At 41.2% G+C, this 22,448-nt stretch overlaps 1 protein-coding gene across 2 annotated transcripts in view; it reads left to right on the plus strand.

Annotated features, from left to right (window-relative positions):
• The window catches only part of OXCT1 (3-oxoacid CoA-transferase 1), a 100,135-nt gene that overhangs the window by 58,654 nt on the left and 19,033 nt on the right, over positions 1-22,448 (plus strand). For both annotated transcript variants that reach the window (XM_074855192.1, XM_074855193.1), the window contains exons 12-13: positions 1,411-1,483; positions 2,255-2,330. In XM_074855192.1, coding sequence (XP_074711293.1) covers positions 1,411-1,483; positions 2,255-2,330 — 149 coding nt within the window. The remainder of the gene's footprint in view (positions 1-1,410; positions 1,484-2,254; positions 2,331-22,448) is intronic.

A 22,448-nucleotide genomic window follows, 5' to 3' on the forward strand; every position in this document is an offset into this window, starting at 1 on the left:
AGAGTCCACATTCTCAGAATACACTCCTAGTTCAAGCTTTTGCCAAATTTTTATCTGCAAATGTAATTGTATTTTTCTGAAATATGCATGGGTTTTTTGTTTGTCACATTTTCTGAGTATCTCACATGGTTTATACTCACTGTAATTGAAAGGTAGACTTCTGTCTTGCAGCAGAGATATTTACAAGTACTGACTTCCTGAGAGCATTTTCAAGAAGTGGGTAATATACGGTGCTCTTGTTACATTATTCTGTGGTCCTCAGCCTGTGTCTGTTTCTTGTCAGCATTGCCTTAGCTTGTCACTTTATTCCAGGGTTCTTGTTCCATGTTGCTGCTTGCAGGCTATGTTGTCTCTTTCACTGCCTTCGGTGGGTGGCTGGTAGGGAGAGAAAATTCAGGCAGTCTCTGCAGGTCTGGATGTTAGCATGGTGAATTCTTGTGATCTGCCTGCAAGACCACTTGTATGACCTTAATTCTATACTATTTTGTTTGTCAAAATTTAATTTCCATACCGTATCTTGGCATGTAATATACATCAGGTAAACTCAATAAATTAAAGCAGGTAACTTAGGTCTCTATTTTAACTTTCCTACAGTGATTCCTTCACTTTTGGCATCCTCTTAGTTAATCTCATTGTCTCTTTTTCTATGTTTTCTGGAAACTGTTTAATGATGTCTCATTCCTCTTCCCTTTGTTGTTACATGACTTTTTCTTCACAATTTCATCTGGTACTAAAGTCTTTTTTCTCAAGTTTCCCATGCTTGGTCTGTAATTTCACCTTTGGCTGTGTTTCTTATGCCTTTCCAGAGGCACTCTGTACATATGGTTGTTGCTTAGTGCTGGCAGGAGAGGAAAGAGAGGGCTCTGGACAGAGAGAAAATAAGACACTTCCATATGTGCTCCATTAATTGACCCAACCACTTTACAGAGAACAGTATAGCACACAGAAGCACATTTTCTTGTGCACTTTCAACAAAGAAGAGTAGACTAGATCTGTCATTTATTTTTCTGTATTCTACATCAGTGTCACTCTGGACTGTTCAGTCTGGTATACTTGCTCTTCCTTGCAACCTGTGTCCTAAAAATGCTCTTTCTCTATTTCAAAAGAGAGTTACCTCTCAGGTTTTTTTGTGGATAGAGCATAAAGCTGAAATCCACAGAGAAGAGATTTCTTAGCCTCTGGTGTCAGCAATGTCTTGTCTGGAACTGCTGGTGGTCAAAGAGCCTGTCATTAAAAACTGTGACAAACGGCTTCAGAATTCATTATGATTGATTAGGTTTACATGTGACATAGTAAGTGTAATCAGGTCCATAGCTGTACAGATTCCAAAGGAATTTATTTTTTGGTTAACAGCTGTGACTTCGTCAAAGAGACAAAATACATACATACTATAGCTTATTTCTTTTACAGGTAAGGAGACAGTCACTGTTCTTCCAGGTTCTTCCTATTTCTCTAGTGATGAATCATTTGCAATGATAAGAGGGTACGTAACAACACAAACCCTGATCTTTTGAAACATGAAAAGAGTAAACTGAATCAGTGACTGAACTGACTAATAATTTTTTGAAATGTGGTTTGCATTTAACAACCTGTAAAATGGTCATGGACTTAATCAGTGATGGTTTACAGAGGATTAGGTCTAGCTATTGGAAATAGAAAAACACTGTAACTAGTAGATACAGTAGTGATGTTCGTGTCTACCACCACCTGGCCATATATAAACACATTTATAACTATGTTTTAACAACTACTTTTTTGGTCATTTCCAAGTATCTAATCTGTACTTGCACTCTGTATATTCTCTTTGCTCAGCTTGCAACTGTGATCCTCATTCCACCTCCCTAATGGAAATTCACCATCTGCACCTGTTTTTTGTTTGTTTTTCAGGAAGGAGGTTGGATGCAAACAAACACTAAATCCTAATGGCTCTGAAAAGATAATGAGTGCATGTAAATATGTGAAGGAGTGCACTTAAAAGTATGAGTTCAGAGCTGATTGACTGTGCACGCAATTAGTCAAAACCAGGCAAAAGTAGTAACATTTTTAAGGGTCAGTAGGCAGACAGAAAAATTTGCATCAGCGATACATCTAGAGGGAAAAAAAAAACCAACTACATGTGTGACAAAATGGTTGCTACCTCTGTGGTATGCCATTGTTTTTGTATTGATGTAATGAGAATATGAACAAAAGCTTGTTAAGATTTCTGGGCTGTTACTTGAACATGATATGCTAATTACACACTTTCTGTTGCCAGAGGCCATGTTGATTTGACAATGCTTGGAGCTATGCAGGTGTCTAAGTACGGTGACCTGGCCAACTGGATGATTCCTGTAAGTAAGTGTTTGTGCTACTGTCAGTGGACTGTGTTTAGGATAATATAAATATAGTTGAAGGTCAGGCAAAGGAGAAAATTGCTGAAGCAGAAGGGGAGGTTGTGAAGCTCCAAGCATTAAAACAGAGGATATGTGCAGCTTTAAGGTTAACAGATTTTCTTGCGTATTGCTGGCACCAACCAATCAATTATCAGGAGTCAGCCCTCTAAAATGATGCTTGTGCTTAAGCATTGTGAAAAGCTAAAATGATATATGTAAGCCTTTTTCCTTTCTCGTGGGTCTGTGCCCTTCAAATGTCACTTTTTTTGCTGAGGACTGATGCTTTTCCTTGAGAGTGACAACTCTTGTATAGTTGTACCTGGAGCAAGAACTTGAAGGTGTAAAATAGCATGTAGCTCTTCATAAAATTATAAAAAAAAGTCTGAATTATTTTTCTCAGTGTTCCTGTCAGAGATCACAGTGTTGCCATTTTGAATACATCTAGAAGGAGGCAATACTATTGTATTGACCCAAATAGTCCTACAGGTTTCAAGAAATACAAGGTTTCATAGAAATATAAACTAATCCCAGTATTATTTAAGCAGCTGATGACACGAAGCTATTCTTTGAACACAGTTTATGTTTTAACATTAAACAACATATGTATCTTTCACATGGTTTACAAGTTTGATATTTTCAATGGCTATCCATATGGTATTTTCTGATACAGTTTAGCCAGGTTTAAGGTAATGAGGCATATTTCTATCTGTCTGAGCAGTGCTAAAGGTCTCAGGAAAGTCTTTGAAAACTGAAAGCTGGGTAGAGGAGGAAAAGAACCCAAATGAATGTCCTGTCTGTTGGAGAAGCGTTAGTTGAGCCCAGCAGTCTGTACAACTTCTGTGTCAGGCCTGGGAGCGCTCAAGTCATGGATCAGTAGTTGGAGCATAAGCTACTTTTAGTGAGAGGGAATGAAGATGGGGTCTATACAGACAGACATGGGAGAAGGGGTTATCTAAAGGGCTATTCCAGATGTCTGTGTGAGCAACTGTAGGGTATGTGAAGGGGTTATGACTAGGTTGGAATATGGCACATAGGAGATAAATCCATAAGAAAACAGTGTCCTTAGATGTTCTCACAGTACAACCTGGTTTTATGGTCACACAACTGAGAACAGATGGACTAGTGCTGGCTAGATCTTTTCAGACCCCAGTGATACAAATGTTAGCTTTTTCTAGTCTCTTTTCTACTTGCAGTGTCATCCAGTTAACAGTGTGAAAAATAGGGTCTGAAAAATAATGCTGCTGTTAGTGCATCACTCTGGGATATTGTGTGTGCTCTTGCATTGCTGTTTTATGTCTTTTTAAAGAACTCTGTGTTCTAAACATAATCTGATGGTCAGATAGACTGTAGGAGTCCCAAGTATGAGGTGCATTAAGGTAATACTGGTTAGCTTTGCATTGTCCAATTCCAAGTTCTTTTTTTGTCTTAAGTTACATGAACTTGTCACTGGAATCAAGAATAATGAAACCAGCCTCTACAGAGGAGCATGCACACTTTGAAATATAAAGGATAAATCAAAATACTTTTTAAACCCTAGGTTTGCTGTTTGCGCCAATACAAAAGTATGATAGTGTAAGTTTTCAAGGAGTTGAAACCTCAGGTAACTAAAATAGGATTCACCTGATTTATCCATGGCTCTGTATCTCAAAGGTTTTTTTAAACTAATTACATATTTAAAGTAGCTAACTTTAAAAAACTTACATTTAGTAAACTGTTTTTTTTCAGATGATTGACATAAATAAATATAAGTAGTCTACACTGTTAGTCTGGTACTGCAGGTATATGTCACTGAGAAGCCGAGTGGGATATTTTTTCCTTCATGTCAGTCTAAGGACTATCCTTTTACTGGATGAAGTAGCTTTGGTTTTGTGAAAGCACTTCCTTCACATTAACTTGTGGTGGCTGTGATGTCTTATACAAGTAGAAGTTACTTGCTTACATAGTGGCTTCTAAAAATTATTCAGAATTATTACATTCTCTGTCAAAATTTTGAAGTTAGAAAAAATATTGGAAGGCAAGTTGTTACAGTATAAACTCAGTTTCTGTTTGTAATTAGTATTTAGAGATTTTCTTATAGGTGCAGTTCAAGGTGATTTTAATCTATACATCTTTTTATTTCAATTGCCAGATAAATTCTAGGATTTCTTTAGAAGGGTTGCCTTCGACTGACGTTCTCTTTATACTTTTACAAAATGAAAGTCACTGTATAAATGTGTCCCTAGACTATCCTTTATGTTCAAGATGACTTAAGTCCTGAGATTTTATTTTTTGACAGTCTTTTGGTCCTGCAAAAGCAGTGTTAAATGTTCCTGCACCTGGTAAAGCCTTCTGTTTACTCAAGCTGTTTCTGAAAGGCCTATTAGAAAACAGAAGGGGGTGGGTTGAATTTAGGTAGGAAGAATTGCTTTGTTTGCTTTTTTGTTGCTTTTGAGGACTGAAGTGGCAAGAGAAGTAATCTTCAAAATGCCCAAGTGAACAAGTAATGAATAAAGATTCCTGCTGTAAAGTATTCCAAGTAAATCAGCAAAAATGCATCTCTAGTGATAGCTCCCGAAGCTGAAATGTTTGAAAAAGACACTCCTGAATCATCCGTGAATAGATTTTAATACCAAAGAATCCCAGTAATTTCAACTGACCATATTGGTATCTCAGGATATAAAATTTCATGCAGTTGCACCTGTGCTGAATCTAAAAGCTATTCACTAGAGCGTTCATTCTTGAAAGCAATGTCATGAGCCAGAGCAATTCACCACTTGTTTTCTTGCTGGTTTTGGTTTACTTGGGGTAGGTTTTTTTGTTTCCTTTTTTTTTAAAAAAAAACCCATTGTGCTGTTTTTCCAGTTTTATTTTTATTTTGACCTCCACTCACATTGGCTTTTCCTAGGACTTTCCTGCTATGTTCCAAAGCTTTTTAGCAAAGTGTTCAGTGTTGTTATTCATGATAGTATTTGTAAATAGAATTGCAGGACTTTTTCTTCTTAAATTAAAACTTGCAGTTAAAATAAACATGTATTGCCATTTTCTCATACCATCTTTTGATCTTTTTCATAATTCTGTTTTTTCTATGTTTGAAAAAATTAGTCATGCTGAACAAGCATTTTCTAAACTTGATAAACTAGATGTATTTATATTTTGTACAACAAAGTATATTTACTCAAACAAATTTAGCCTTTGTCCTAGACTTAGGCTGAACAAAAGCACGGCATTCACATACACTGCAGGCACAATTAATACTTACAGTACCACATACTGTTTTCAGGGAATAAGTAATACTCACATTTCCAGTAGCTTTGTGCACTTTTTACTTTCTTTCAGAATACTTTTTGCTATATAGAAGTTTAAATCATTTTTGATTTAAAATCATGATGTTGAAAATCTTTCACTGACAGTTTTTGTGACTTGTCTTTCAAGATCTGAACTATCAAAAGATGAAACCAGCATTCTGCATTAATAAAACAGATTCATTTACAAACATACTTGTTGAAACACTGAAGCTTAGATTTTTTTTTTTTATCAGTCCTCCCGGTCAAAGGGAAGGGGTTTGAAAGAGCCAGTTGAATCTGGTGAATCAACAGTTGGTTACAGGACTGGTGCCACAGACAGGGGTTCAACTACTTAGATCATGGGACTCTGAGAAACCTGGTCTGCAGGGGACTGATGGGTTCCATCTGTCAGGGAAGGGAAAGAGCATCTTCGGCTATCAGCTTGCCAAGCTGATGAAAAGGGCTTTAAACTAAAGTTGCCGGTGGAGGGGAACCTCAGTCCATCCCACTCATACCATTTTGATGTCAGTGCCAGCAATAGATGCCCAGAGCCTCTAGAGGGATCACAGGTCAGCAGGAGAGCATCTGAAGAGCAGCACAAAGGAATTCCAGCCAGTAAGTCAGCTTCATCAGGGGCCCAACTTAAATGTCTCTATGCAAACACACTAACATGTATGTTTCATAATAATAATAATATGATAATCGTTATAATTATTCACGAGGAGTTAGAGACGTGCACAGCCTGCAGGGCTATGAAGTTGTTGGCATCACATAGACATGGTGAGATGACTCCTATGACTGGAGTGTTGGCATGGAAGGATACAGGCTCTTTAGGACAGGCAGAGGAGATGAAGAGGGGGTGTCATCCTCTATGTCAGTGACCAGCTGGAGTGCATGGAGCTCTGCCTGGGGATGGATGAGGAGCTGACCATGAGTTTATGGGTCAGGATTAAAGGAAAGGCAGGGACAGGAGACATTAGAGTGGGAGTCTGCTACAGGTGACCTGACAAGGAAGACCGAGCAGATGACGTCCCCTATAGACAGATAGGAGCAGCCTCATGTTCACAGGCCCTGGTCCTCATGGGGGACTTCAACCACCCTGATTACCTATTGGAGGGGCAACACAACAGGGCATAAGCAATCCAGAAGGTTCCTGGGATGCATTGATGATAACTTCCTTCTCCAAGTGGTAGAGGAACCAATGAAGAGAGGTGCTATGCTGGACCTTGTTCTCACCAACAAGGAGGGGCTGGTGGGGAGTGTAAAGCTCAAGGGCAGCCTTGGCTGCAGTGACCATGAAATGGCAGAGTTCAAGTTCCTTAGGGCGGTGAGGAGGGCAAACAGCAAGCTCGTTACCCTGGACTGCAGGAGAGCAGACTTTGTCCTCTTCAGGAATCTGCTTGACAAGTAGCATGGGGTAAAGCCCTGGAGGGAAGAGCAGCCCAAGAAAGCTGGTTGATATTCAAGGATCACCTCCTCCAAGTTCAGGAGCAAGGCATCCCAACAAAGAGGAAGCCAGGAAAGAACACCAGGAGGCCTTCATGGATGAACAAGGAGCTCCTGGACAAGCTCAAACACAAAAAGGAAGCCTACAGAGGGTGGAAGCAAGGACAGGTAGCCTGGAAGGAATACAGAGAAATTGTCCGAGCAGCCAGGGGATAAGATTAGGAAGGCCAAAGCCCTGTTTGAACTAAATCTGGTCAGGGACATCAAGGGCAACAAGAAAAGCTTTTATAGGTATGTTGGTGATAAAAGAAAGACTAGGGAAAATGTGGGCCATCTCCAGAAGGAAGCAGGAGACCTGGTTGCCCAGGATACGGAGAAGGCTGAGGTACTCAGTGACTTTTTTTGCCTCAGTTTTCACTGGCAAGGGCTCCAGCCACACTGTCCAAGTTGCAGAAGACAAATGCGGGGACTGGGAGAGTGAAGACCTGCCCACTGTAGGAAAAGATCAGGTTCAAGACCATCTGAGGAACCTGAAGGTGCACAAGTCCATGGACCTGATGAGATGTGTCTGTGGGTGTCGTGGTTTGAACCCGGAGGGCAACTGAACACCATGCAGCTGTTTACTCCCCCCTCCCCCCTCCCCCTCTGAACGCTGGGAAGGAGAAAATGAATCAAAAGGCTCAGGAATCTAGATAAGAGGGAGGGATAGCTCACCATTAAATGATGACAGGCAAATGACAGACTTGTTAGGTGAAGCAAAACAATATCACACATTCGACACAGTTCCCTACAGAATTCTTGTAGAAAAACTGGCTGCCCATGGCCTGGATGAGCGAACGGTCTGCTGGGTCAAGCACTGGCTGGATGGACGGTCCCAGAGAGTGGTGGTCAATGGAGCTAAATCCAGCTGGCGACTGGTCACAAGTGGTGTTCCTCAGGGCTCGGTGTTGGGACCATTTCTGTTCAACATCTTTATTGATGATCTTGATAAGGACATAGAGGGTATCATCAGTAAGTTCGCAGATGACACCAAGTTAAGCGGGAGTGTCGATCTGCATGAAGATAGGGAGGCACTACAGAGACACTTGGATAGATTGGATCGGTGGGCCAACGTTAACAGGATGAGCTTCCACAAGGCCAAGTGCCAGGTCCTGCACTTGGGCCACAACAACCCCTTGCATCACTACAGGCTTGGGGAGGTGTGGCTGGAGAGCTGTGTGGAAGAGAAGGATCTGGGGGTTCTAATTGACAAGCAGCTGAACATGAGCCAACAGTGTGCCCAGGTGGCCAAGAAAGCCAACAGCATCCTGGCTTGTATTAGAAATAGTGTGACCAGCAGAAGTAGGGAGGTGATAGTCCCCCTGTACTCTGCACTGGTGAGGCCACACCTGGAGTATTGTGTCCAGTTCTGGGCACCTCAATACAAGAGAGATATCGAGGTGCTGGAGTGAGTACAGAGGAGGGCAACGAAGCTGGTGAAGGGCCTGGAGAACAAATCCTATGAGGAGCGATTGAAGGAGCTGGGAGTGTTTAGTTTGAGGAAGAGAAGGCTGAGGGGAGACCTCATCACTCTCTACACCTACCTGAAAGGACATTGTAGAGAGGTTGGTGCTGGTCTCTTCTTACAGGTGTTTAGTGACAGAACAAGAGGGAATGGCTTTAAACTGCAACACGAGAGGTGTAGACTGGACATTAGAAAAAAATTTTTCACAGAAAGAGTGGTCAGACAGTGGAATAGGCTGCCCAGGGAGGTGGTGGAGTCACCATTCCTGGATGTGTTTAAGGGTCATTTAGATGAGATGTTGGGGGATATGGTGTAGGGGAGAACTTTGTAGAGTAGGGCTGATGGTTGGACTCAGTGATCCCAAGGATCGATGATTCTAATTCAAACACTAACAAAAGCAACAGTTAACAGACTTTAAGCTTACCATAGCTTAAAACACCTCCCCCACCCTTCACTTTTTCCCAGGCTCAGTTTTGTTCCCCATACCTCCCTCAGCAGTGCAGTGGGCAGGGGATAGGGGGTGCAGTCAGTCCACCAGTTCTTCCTCCACTGCAGCGGGGAAGCAGTCTTCTGCATTCTTCCCCCTGCTCCACATGGTGTCCCTCTCACAGGAGACAATCCTCCACAAACTCCCTGTTGTGAGTCCTCCCCACAGGATGAATTATTCTTGAGATGCTCCAGCATGGGTCACCTCCACATGCTGCAGTTCTCCCAGTGCTGAACGACAACAATGAGAGCTTCCCATACAATCCCAGTGGTCTTCCACAGGCTGCAGGCAAATCTCTGCTCCTCTGGTGACCTCCATGGGTGTCGGGGGGGCTTTCTGCTCATGTGCAACTCCCCCCCCTTTCTCCTCCTTCCTTCCACTGACCTCAGTGTTTGCACAGGTGTCCTTCTTGTAACACCTCCTCATCAGTCTTCTCTCCCTCAGGTTTTCCTTTTTAAATATATTGTTGCAGAGGTACAGCTAATTGGCCTGGCCTTGCCCAAAGGTGGGTCTGACTTGGAACCAGAGGAGCTTTCAAGAAGCTTCTCACAGGGGGCCACCGCTGTAACACCGTCCCCTGCTGCGAAAACCCTGCCACGCAAACCCAGCACAGCGGGTCCTGAGGGAACTGGCAGATTAAGTGGCTAAGCCACTATCCACCATATCTGAGAAGTCGTGACAGTTCAGTGGAGGTCCCACTGACTGGAAAAAGGGAAACATAACCCCCATTTTTTAAAAACGGAAAAAAAAGAAGACCCAGGGAACTACAGGCCAGTAAGTCTCACTTCTGTCTGGCAAGATCATGGAGTGGATCCTCCTGGATTCTGTGCTAAGGCACATGGAAAATAAGGAGGTGATTGGTGACAGCCAACATGGCTTCACTAAGGGCAAATCAAGCCTGATGAATTTGGTGGCCTTCTATGATGTGGTTACAGCATTGGTGGGTAAGGGAAGAGCAATTGACATCATCTACCTGGACTTGTGCAAAGCATTTAACACTCTCCCACATGATGTCCTTGTCTCTACATTGGAGAGACGTGGATTTCACAGATGGACCACTCAGTGGATAAGGAATTGGCTGGATGGTCGCATTCAAAGAGTTGCAGTCAGTGGCTCAATGTCCAAGTGGAGAGCAGTGACAAGTGGTGTTCCTCAGGGGTCAGTGTTGGCACTGGCACTGTTTAATGTCTTTGTTGGAGACACTGACAGTGGGATTGAGTGCACCCTCAGAAAGTTTACTGATGACACCAAGCTGTGTGGTGTGGTCGACACGCTGGAGGGAAGGGATGTGCCATCCAGAGAAGTAGGTCCTTGCAAACCTCATGAAGCTCAGCAAGGCCAAGTGCAAGGTCCTGCACATGGGTGGGGGCAATCTCAGGCACAAATACAGACTGGGAGATGAATGGATTGAGAGCAACCCTGAGGAGAAGGATGGTTGGTTGACAAGAAGCTCAACAAGCCAACCCTATCCTGGGCTGTATCATGAAAAGTGTGGCCAGCAGGTTGAGGGAGCAGATTCTGCCCCTCTACTGTGCTCTCATGAGACCCCACGTAGAGTCCTGTGTCCAGTTCTGGGGCCCCCAACATAAGAAGGACATGGACCTGCTGGAGCGGGTTTAGAGGAGGCCATGAAGATGATCAGGGGGCTGGAGCACCTCCCCTGTGAGGACAGGCTGAGAGAGTTGGGGTTGTTCAGCCTGGAGAAGAGAAGGCTCTGGGGAGACCTTAGAGTGGCCTTCCAGTTCCTAAAGGGCACCTACAGGAAAGATGGAGAGGGATTTTTTACCAGAGCATGTAGTGATAGGATAAGGGGTAATCGTTTTAAACTGAAATCAGGTAGCTTTTAGATTAGATATGAGGAAAAAGTTCATCACTGTGAGGGTGGTGAGGCACTGGAACAGGTTGCCCAGAGAAGCTGTGGCTGCCCCCTCCCTGGCAGTGTCCAAGGCCAGGCTGGACGGGGCTTTGAGCAACCTGGTCTAGTGAAAGGTGTCCCTGCCCATGGCAGGGGGGTTGGAACTAGATGATCTTTAAGATCCCATCCAACCCAAACCATTGTATGATTCTACATTTTTCTCAAAACTGTGTAGATTTATATATTCCTTCCTTCAGTGTTTTATGTTCTCTAGAAGATGCTGATTTTAGTTTTGCATCCATATCAAGGGCATTATTTTCCATATCTGGAATTGCTTATTTTACTTCGAAGATGTCTCTCCATTCTGTGCAGCACCAAATTTCTGAATTACAGGTACATTTTCAGAACATGAAAGTGTAAAATACAACTTTGGGAAGCTTTTATTTGTCTTTTTATTACCTTTGAGGTGTACCTTTTTACTAGTGTACACCACAGCAGTCCCTGTGACTTTTTGCTGTCCTCATTTGCCACTCTTATTAACCTTTGGCTGTCTGCAAATTTATTTTGCCATGAATTTGTATTTACTTGTGAGTAAGTATGCCTGATGATAGTCCATAAATCCAGCCAGGAGCCTTTCCAGTCAGTAATCATTTTCCTTTGGTTACTCTGTTTTGAGATCCATTGGTCAGATGATTCTTAATCCGCTTTACTGATGTCATATTACTACAGTACAGATTTTTAAAACAGAACTAACCAGCATGCAGACATTCAGATCTTCCTGCTTTTCCTGTAAATAAGATTGTATGTTTTTGTCAATCAAGTTGAATTATGAGTGAGATGCATCTTCTTTCAGTCACAAGATTTGTGTGGAGTGACACAAAGATTGACTTTGCTGAAAGCTCATAGTGTAAGGAAACTTCAAGCTGTATTTTATTGTAAAATTTTTCACTTTGCATATAGGCTTGGTTTAAGTATTTCTTATAAGCTGTAGCTTTTGGGTTCTTGGGTTGATGGTATTCACTGTTATTTCAGAGGCAAGTAATAACTCTTAAATTTTGTGTTTTGAATAAGTGCCATCATGAAGCTATCCTTCGTGTCCTATAAGAGCTTGATAACACTTGAGCCCTAGTGCATGCATGTGTGTATTTACTAGCACTTGCTTATTATTAGGAACTGAGCTAAGGAAGCCTCATTGCAATAATTACAGCCCTTTCTTTGCTCTTATCTGCTAATTTCTAATGGAGAGGAAAATCCTGTGAGCAAAGGAAGAAGAGGGTGAGAATATTTTAAGCACATGCAGTAAACATTGTTGTTTGCTTAGGCAGAAGTTACTTCCTAAACACTGGCATTTACTGGTAGTTTTATTCCATTAAGCACTACTCCTTAATGGCTTTTTGTTTTCCTTTCTTTGGTATTTCTCCAACTAACAAGAGGGTTTCTGGGGAGGGAAAGGAGAAGAAGGTGGCAAATTTCTGAGGAGCCCCTGGAAACAGAGTGCAGCTGGGGGAAGGTGGCCAAGAAAGGTGGAAGAGAAACACTGAAGACATGGCCATGGAGTAGGGCAGACAGGCCAGAACAGATGGGAGCCCATGGATGGAGCCATGTTTCACTTTGTGAGTGAAGAACACAGTATCTGACCTATCTGTGTCTCTCAAGGTACCGTCAGAAACTGTTGCTAGCAGGGCAACTTCACTGCATCTGCAGAGCAGCAGCATGAGCATGCACTGTAGCAGCAATCCTGGCTCCTGTGGCAGTTTAAATTGTCTCACTTGGGATTTTAAAGGTTGTGGGATTGACTGCACATCTCTGCCTGTACTTGCTTTGTTTGTAGTTCCTTTCTCCTGGTGACTTTTTGAGACCCTCAGAATAGAATCATTTTATGAATCAGTTTCTGCTGCCCTTCTGGTGGCTATACCTTACTACGAAGTACACCTTTATTTTCTACAGGCTTTCTAATGGAAGGTATCTGACTCTGGGTGCTGTCGTGACAGATATCAGAGGCTGAGCATAGGTCAAAACAAAACACCGGAACTTCTGAAATGTTCCCCTGTGACACCAGGTCCTCTGTCTTCTTAATCTGTGTTTCTGAACATCCCTTAGCCATTAAAAAGCACAAATAATATAACTATGGATAGTTGACATGCTGTACCAGCAGAAGAACCATTGAAACACTGGTGGAGGAGCCCTGCAGCTGGAAGTTGACGAATCTGAAAGAGCAGAATGGATGAAATGTCTGTGACATCACATTTCAGTAGGCAAAAATTTATTACAGGTAAAAAGTGTAACTATGAAGCATGTCATTAATGAGACGTTAACATAGGAAGACTACAAGGATGTTGCAAGGTTATGCATGACAAAATGAGAAGGGCCAAAGCCCAACTAGAACTTAATTCGGCTACTGCCATAAAAGACAATAAAAAACGTTTCTATAAATACATCAGCAGTGAAAGGAGGGCTAAGGAGAATCTCCATCCTTTAGTGGATGCAGGGGGAAACACCATGACAACGGATGAGGAGAAGGCTGAGGTACTTAATGCCTTCTTTGTCTCAGTCTTTAATAGTAAGACCAATTGTTCTCAGGGTACTCAGCCCCCTGAGTGGGAAGACAGGGATGAGGAGCAGAATGAAGACCCCATAATCCACCTGCTACACCACTTAGACACACACAAGTCTGTGGGGCCAGATGGGATCCACCCAAGGGTACTGAGGGAGCTGGTAGAGTGCTCACCAAGCCACTTCCCATCAATTATCAGCAGTCCTGGCTAACAGTTGACTGGAGTTTAGCAAATGTGACAACCATCTACAAGAAGGGCTGGAAGGAGGATCCCAGGGAACTACAGGCCTGTCAGTCTGACCTCAGTGCTGGGGGAGGTTATGGAGCAGACCATCTTGAGTGCCATCACATGTACAGGACAACAAGGTGATCAGGCCCAGTCAGCATGGGTTTATGAAAGGCAAGTCCTGCTTGACTAACTTGATCTTCTATGACAAGGTGATCTGCTTAGAGGATAAAGGTAAGGCTGTGGCTGTTGTTTACCTAGACTTTAGTAAAGCCTTTGACACCATTTCCCACAGCCTTCTGCTGGAGAAACTGGCTGCTCAGGGCTTGGATGGATGTACTGTTTACTGGGTAAAAAATTGGCTGGATGACTGGACCTAAAGACTGGTGGTGAATGGGGTTAAATCCAGTTGGTGGCCAGTCACAAGTGGTGTTTCCTGGGGCTCAATATTGGGGTCAGTTCTGTTTAATACCTTTGATCAATGATCTGGACGAGGGGATCAAGTGCACCCTCAGTAGATTTGCAGAGGACACCAAGTTGGGTGGGACTGTTGATCTGCTTGAAGGTAGGGAGGCTCTACAGAGGGATCTGGACAGGCTGGAGCGATGGGCTGAGGCCAATTGTATGACAATTGTATAAAATTGTATCAACAATGCTCAGCGCCGGGTCCTGCACTTGGGTCACAACAATCCCATGTGAATCTACAGGCTTGAAGAAGAGTGGCTGGAAAGGTCCCTGGTGGAAAAGGACCCTGGGTGTTGGTCAACAACCTGCTGAATATCAGCCAGCAGTGTGCTCATGTAGCCAAGAAGGCCAACAGCATGCTGGCTTGTATCAGTGCGGCCAGCAGGACTAGGAAAGTGATCGTCCCCCTGTACTCGGCACTGGTGAGGCTGCACCTTGAATACCATGCTCAGTTTTGGGCCCCTCACTACAAAAAGACATTGAGGTGCTGGAGAGTGTCCAAAGAAGAGGAATGAAGCTGGTGAAGGGTCTAGAGCACAAGTCTTACCAGGAGCGGCTGAGGGAACTGGGGTTGATTAGCCTGAAGAAAAGGAGGCTGAGGGGAGACCTTATTGCTTTCTACAACTACCTGAAAGGAGGTTGTAGCGAGGTGGGGGTCAGTATCTTCTCCCCAGTAACAAGAGGAAACAACCTCAAGTTGCACCATGGGAGTTTTAGATTGGATATTAGGAACAATTTCTTCACTGAAAGGGTTGTTAAGCACTGGAACAGGCTGCCCAGGGAAGTGGTGCAGACACCATCCCTCAAGTTATTTAAAAGATATGTAGATGTGGCACTTAGGGATGTGGTTTAGTGGTGGACTTGGCAAGTGTTAGGTTTAGGGTTGGTCTCAATGATCTTAAAGGTCTTTTCCAACCTAAATGATTCTGTGATTTTGGATGAAAGCTGAGGTACTTAACATCTTTGCCTTAGACTTCAGTGACATGGTCTCTGTGGCTACTGGTAGAATTTGGGGAAGGGTGGGTAGTACCCACCATAGAAGAGGACTGAGGACTGATTAATCAGTTTAGTTAATGAGCAGCAGCCTCAGGGATGATACCAGGGCTGATACTATTTAACATCTATATTCCCTCCAAACAATAGAAACCAAATAAAATCTTGAGGAAGAAAATTAACTCTAGCTTTGTATATTCTTCTGATGAAGTACAACATTTATGTTTTGATAGCTAAGGTAATGCAATTAGGGGGCTGAGGAAGAGGGTGATGTAATTTGTGCAGGGTGATCCAGTTTGGATACATAAATCTGGATTGTTCTTGGAAAAATAAATAAATAATCATTGAATTTTAGAACAAGCAGTCTTAATTTTTAATGCTCTGACTTGGAGTAGCCAAACCTAAAGGATTAAAGTGTTAATAATGAAATAAATTGAAAGGAAATGATACAAAAATTCTAGGCTTAATCAAAGATTATCTGAAGAGAATATATGAGGAAACCCAATTCAAATTTAGTAATAAATCTTTTAATTTACCATCTGTAGAGGTCAGTATAACCTAAGGCGTTAGGAATATAATTTTGTACATTATTGGTAGTTATTCTACAGAGCTTCAACGTACATCTTTTGCACAGGTTTGGACACTTTGACCATAAGGTGAACTGCATGTTAATTTGTAGAGACATTTTTAAAGTGAAAGTAAGTTGGCAGAGGCCAGCTGAGTATGTGACTGAGGGAAGGTTTTTTGGTTTTGGTTTTAAGTATTATTTGTAGCGCCAACCCTGAGAGCAGAAGGCTTCCCACCAAGAGCTTTTCTGACTTGAAAATACATTTTTTAATGATGGGAGAAAGGACACATATCTGAATGCCTGAGAGCATGGTAGGTCTTCTCAAGGAGACCTGTTGCAGGTCTTCACCACTTTGCTTGAATAGGAGTGTCTTTGCACAAGGTGTATTTTCATTTTGAATCCAAGCACGCTGACTAGTAACTCCCTTCTAGTATTTCTGTTGCACCGAGTGCATCAAACTCAGTGTTTTGTTTCAAGTTGTACAGAATTGCAAGAAATTTTGAGACACATTTATTAACTGTAAAATGAATTAAGCACTACAAATTAGCTAAATTCTGTATGAATAGAAAACATGCAGGTTAATTATGTTCAATAACTGGGTTTCTCTTAGTAGTAATGTGAAGTTGTGTGATGTCTAGGACATGACTGAGTAGTGTTTATACAGCAGCAGTTGAACAGAGGAAAAGGACAGGGCCTGCAGTTACCTAGAGTCTCCTTGGAAATCTACATTTCAGTGGGATATTATTTTAATATGAAGAGATACTAGGTTTTTGTGCACATGTTTCTTGGAATGAAGCCTACAGTAGTATATCAGCTTACTGGTTCTCTCCCAACAAACACATGCCTGGAAGCCCTGCAAAACCCTTGCAGCATATAATTACTGCCATTGGAAGAGTCCTCTAGCCTCAAAGGAGAAACAGAGCCTATTGTGTTAGCTCTACTTCCACCTTTTTGACAGCTTTTTCTATCAATTTTGTTTGTGTTTATTTCTCTTCAGACTGCATGGAAGGAATGTAGGAGCTCACTTGGTATTTTATTCATACTCTCTTAAATTTTCAATGTGGGAAGTGGCAGCTATGCATTAGGCATCTGTATAATGAGAGCAGCTGAAGAAATTCTGCCTGTCCTGAAAATACAAGCATATGTCAAAAGACTCCTGATCTGTGGGTTAGTGGTAACAACTGTGACTACGATATGGAACCATCACTTTCAAGTGAGACTAGTATTGTGTTGGCAATAATATTTAATTATTGCATGCCATGCTGTGTGTTTTCAAAACTGTATGCAAAGGTAAATGGAAGGCTTAACTGTAACATCAGACTGAAATAGCATACATCACTGTAAAGCAAATCCATTTCAATGAAGCATGTCACAGACTGTTTTGAGTTGCTCCTGAGATGCAATTTCTCAATGTATTCATTTGAATTTCACTCAGTCATTCAAATCTGTTGCCAATGGTTATTTCAAGTTAATTTTATGGGAGAATAAAGGAATAAAATTTGGCCAACTTTCTTTGTACATATTTTATGCTGTCTTAATTTTCTGGCTATGGATAGTAAAAATATAAATATAGTTAGTGCACATATTTGTGTATGCTACATTTTAGGGAAGAGTTACTAATAAATTCTGCCAAGAGGTATCAGTCACTCGAGAACTTATGTTCCATTCTTTCAAAAATTATGCTTACTTTTAAATTTTGATTTTCATTAGATGTGTTTTAGGAGATACCTGGTTATCACTCTTGAAAATCAGGTCATTTTCTGTATGGCTAAGCCATACAACTAAATCTTTATTTTGAACATCCTTTAAAAAATATCTTCACCCTGTTGTGCATGTAGAGTGTGCTTAGCTTTGTTGCATTCAGCCAGTGACCAGTCTTTGTTGTGTTGTTGCATTATCAACTTCACTAATTTAAAAATCCCATTAATGATTTCCCAGTGTTTCCTGGTAATGTTTATTCAGTTATATTCTCAGAGTAAAATCTAATCTATCTGTCATAGTCATAGAATCATAGAATGGTTTGGGTTGGAAGGGAAGTTAAAGATCATCCAGTTCCACCCCCCCTGCCATGGGCAGGGACACCTTCCACTAGACCAGGTTGCTCAGAGCTCCATCCAACCTGGCCTTGGACACCTCCAGGGAGGGGGGAGCCACAGCTTCTCTGGGCAACCTGTGCCAGTGTCTCACCACCCTCACACTGAAGAACTTCTTCCTTACATCTTTATTCAGCTTTATTAATCTTTTTTGATATAGTCTTCATCCCATCTTTTTCACTGAGGAAATGAGAAGTGAAATCTGGAAGTTGTGACTTTCATTTTAGAATCAAGTATAAATGTACCTTTCTTTCCTTTAAACACTGGACAGGACTGTTAGCAATGGGCAAAGGATTGTCATCTACATAAGTTAGATTTATGTGTATGCGTTTTTTTTAATTTTACCTTCTGTTTTGCATATTTTTTGTACAAAGCTAAGGTCTGTGCTAATATGTATCCCCCCAAACAAACAAAAAAACCCCATCTAACCTTACCACAACTGTGAGATATTTTTGTCAAATAGTTATATATGGCTCTGATGACCTCCTTACTTGTGCTGTGAATGTCATTTGAAGCTGGCACATCTGTGAAGACAGACAGTACCTGTACAGAGGGGGAGACCTGTGTGACTGATACATGTTAGTAGTGCATACATACCACTACAGAGAGGGGCATAGCAGAAAACTTCAAAGGGGTCCTAAATTTACCCATCTGACTGCAGCATTTGCACCATTGATGGTGGTGATGGAACTATCTTGTATCCACTGCATTACCTTCATTTCTGCTTTTCTCTGTGGAGTTCATACTGTTCCAGTTGCTCTGAATTTTAGTAGATGTCCCTGGCACAATACAATTATTTCTTTTCATAAGGAAGCTGAGATTGGCAATGGATTCTGTACCTGCCACCTACTCTGCATCTGCGGCCGTCAGAGATCATACTGACATTCTTAAAATTTTTACTCTCTCATTGTCAGTAGCTTGTTGAAGGTCTTCCAGGGGGATGCCTGAAAATTCAGATTGAATGAGAAGCCTGCATGAGGACTGTAATTTAAACTACAAGCATTCATTATCTTCTGTAAGAGTTTTTGAAATAGTAGTTTTACTAACTTTGAGCATAGTGTGAGGCATATGTATTCTTTTATTTAATGGAAGGAAGGAGAAATTTCAGACTAAATGCTATTTATTTAATACAATATTAGGGCATTTGGCAACATGGTCAAGGACTCTTAACAGGGAAGTAGCTCAGTTCCATTTCAAATGGGTATACATTTTCACCTTGTCTGTCCTTTGATACTCAATTTTAAATTGAATTATTCAAGCTTTTCTTTTCATCTGCATTCTAATCCTTCAGACTCTGCATTTACCACTAATAAGTTTTCATGGTTTCTTGAACACGTCATTAGCATCTGCTTTGCTGTGCTGTTGATGTGGTATGTGTTTGTCTCAAAAGATTATGTTCTTTTAACGTAACCAGATCAGTTCAGATGCATTTTACCTTATGATGTTTGCAGTAGCTATAATATTCAGTTATGGAAGAAAAGTCCTTCCCCCTGGGAATACAGAGGGAAGGTTAAGACACCAGCATGGATCAAGATTGTTTGAAGTTTCCTGAGTTTAGCTCTTTATTCTCAGCCACCTCTTTTTAAGCTGTTTGGAGTTCCTTATAAATTGTTTCCTGCTTGCTGTAGCATCCTTCTAGCTTACAATACCATTGTGGAAAAACTTCACATTCTCTTGAAAAATATCTTGACTGTCTTGCCCACCTTGGAGTACTCACAAGCTTCTGTTGGAATGCCACAGGTTGTCTTGGATGCCACAAGTGACCAAATCAACAGGAAGGTTTCTGTTTAGAAATTACTATTAGGCTAAATTACTTTCTGAGGCTCTTTAATATTGTATTTTGACCACTCAAATTATGTTCAGATACGAAGAAGTCAGATGAGAATATATATACCGTTCTCTCATATTTTCTTAAAGATGTCCCATCACCACAATAACAAAATAATTTCTTTTGCAATAATTAGGCATTATGAGAATTTTGTGTGGTTTTATGGCTGTCAAGAAGAAAAAGAGCTGAATATCTTAATTTAAAAAAAAAAATAAAATCCGTCACGTCTATGAACTTCCACCTCTCATAACCCAAGATATATTTGGACTGATTTAGCAAGAACTGTTGATGAAGCAAAATGGGAAAAGCAGAATTCCTCCCTGCAATATGGACCTTTTTTGGTAACTGAGAAGCTACAAGGAAACTGTCAGCTTGTTTCTGTCCTCTACCTAACCCTTTATATAAATATCGCCAACATTGGACCTTCCAGGAAGCACATGGCTAATTCAAAAAACTTTTCTTCTCACTTCAAGCTCTTGCTGATGAAGAGGGCTTTATACTAGTGCTTCAAATTACCAGTGCACTCCCACTGAACTAAGTCTTTCCTTCTGGTTTCCTAAGCTAGCAGTACCAATGTAACTGGGAACTAACAAAAATAATCTCAAATTAATTAATGGGGGGGAGTGTGCAAACTCTGGACCTTACCAACATGATAGGAAGGAGCAGAAAACCTGCAAATGTATTTATGTTTAAAACAATTGAGCTTTGTACAGGTTATTACATTACACTTAAATGCCCTGTCAAGTAACCAAGAGTGAACAGTTTTACTGTCTGCAGTTTGCCCTGGTCAATCAAAATAAATAAAAATTAACATGTTTTTGAAGTGAAAGGTATAGTTCCCACTTCAGCTAGTATCCATCACTATAAACCCAGTTTAGTTTTTTTCAGAGATTTCACAGCAGAGATGGCTGTTGAAAGAGGTCTTCAGGACAAAATGTTTATTTTCATGACAGACTGCATATTACATGCAAAGTGTTCAAATATAACAGTCTGATTTGTGTCAGGTGCAGTTAAATATGCTATTAAAATTTAGGAGAAACAGAAATTGCTTGTTGCTTGTAAATGTGCAGTTTTTATAAATATCAGAACTGGTTTGATCTGCATGCTTATCCTAGACAAAAAGGGACAGAATGTCTTTTGGGAATCACCTTTTAGTCTCAAGCATTTTAATTCAAATTTAGGAAACAGCTGTCCCCTATGGTAGAAAATAGAAGTTGTGGGAATTTGATAGATGCACTGAGAGCGATGTAAGGCTCTTATGCTTTGGATATTTCTCAAAATAAAAGCATGTAATTACTTGGCTAGTTGGAGTTAATGCTTAATTGACTTGCTTTACCAGACCTCCTACAGTGATGAGTATGTCTGCCTAAAGAGGAGGAGCAGATGTAGCAGTTTAAAGGTCCCTAAATCCTTCTCTTCAACTTAACTTGCATTTTCCTGCTTCTGTGTATACAAGGGGATGGAGTGTTTTCTCTCAGTACTGTATGACAGCTTCTCCAGCAGATTGCCATTGTGCTTCATCGGCACTTACTTCTTCAGGTATTTTCTAGTTGCTATAGGTCTTCACTAGTTAATAGAACTAAAAGGCCTGGTAAATGAACTATTGGCATTGCCAGAACAGGTGTATTGATAGCATAATCCTCAATTCAGACATATTCTGAGTTATTGGGGAGATAAATAATTGCCTTCAGCTACTCTGCATTATCTGGTCAGTGAGCTTCTGTCAGGCAGGTGAGAGGTCACTGCAGTCTCTGTAAGAGCTCTATATTTTCAGATAGGATAGAGAATGATCTGAGCAGTGCGAGGAAGTTAAGGACAGAGGTAAGTCCTCTCATCCCTTTCAGGTTTGTATTTGCAAATAAATATTTAGTAGTAATGTTAATTAATGTGATTAATATTAAACATTAATCTGACCTGAGAAATTCCAAAGTGGTTGTTTATAGATAGAGGAAGATATGTTTTATTCTTCACTGTGCAAACAGTAAGAAAATACAGGTTTTGGGGTGGGGTGTGTATATTCCCTTCATTATGGTCAAGAGACCACAATGATCATGAGACCAATAAGTTGCTGGCCTGGCAGCTTAATGAGACAAGTCTTTTCCATATGTTTTATATCATGGACCATAGGTAATGATAGTAGTAAATCACTGAATCACATAGCTAATAAGAGGAAGCATAATAGAAAAGCTTTATACTATGAAGTTTTCCAGTCATTTAACCATATACTTTTAGGTTTTATATATAAAATAGCATACATCGTATTACTGTCCATAATATATTTTAATTACAGATAGTAACTAGTCAAAAGACAGCAAATACAAAACACTTGAGACAGAAATTAATTTATTTTAATCTGTAGATTCCCTTGCCTCATGTTTCTTACTAACCTCTTGTGTCATGCAGGTCCTTGACGTGCCACTCCCCTTTCTGCCCTCCTCAGCAACTCTGGAGTGGCATATGAGGTTGTTGCTTTGTTTGTTTTTTGGGGTCTAGTGCTTGTTGGTTAAAAATGGTTGCTCTGCTCATACTGATAGAACTTTGTACTTATGGTCATTTCCTGTCAGAAGTGTGCCAAGTCTGGACCTGTTACCTTCCAGGATCAGATGTGTCCTGTTTAAGGTGGTGGAAGCAGGCAGGGGTTGAATGCTGTAGCATTATGGAAAATAAGAACAGAGGTAGCTGAACACCAAGCCATAATATAGCTGCAGTGATAACAGGTGTAATTCTGACACTCTTTTAAGAGAACAGTGAGCCATGGAGGCAGAAATTTTTGCTTGGTTTGAGGGACAAACAG

Source organism: Strix uralensis, chromosome Z (genome assembly GCF_047716275.1).
Source record: "Strix uralensis isolate ZFMK-TIS-50842 chromosome Z, bStrUra1, whole genome shotgun sequence".
In the NCBI taxonomy this organism is placed as follows: Eukaryota; Metazoa; Chordata; class Aves; order Strigiformes; family Strigidae; genus Strix; species Strix uralensis.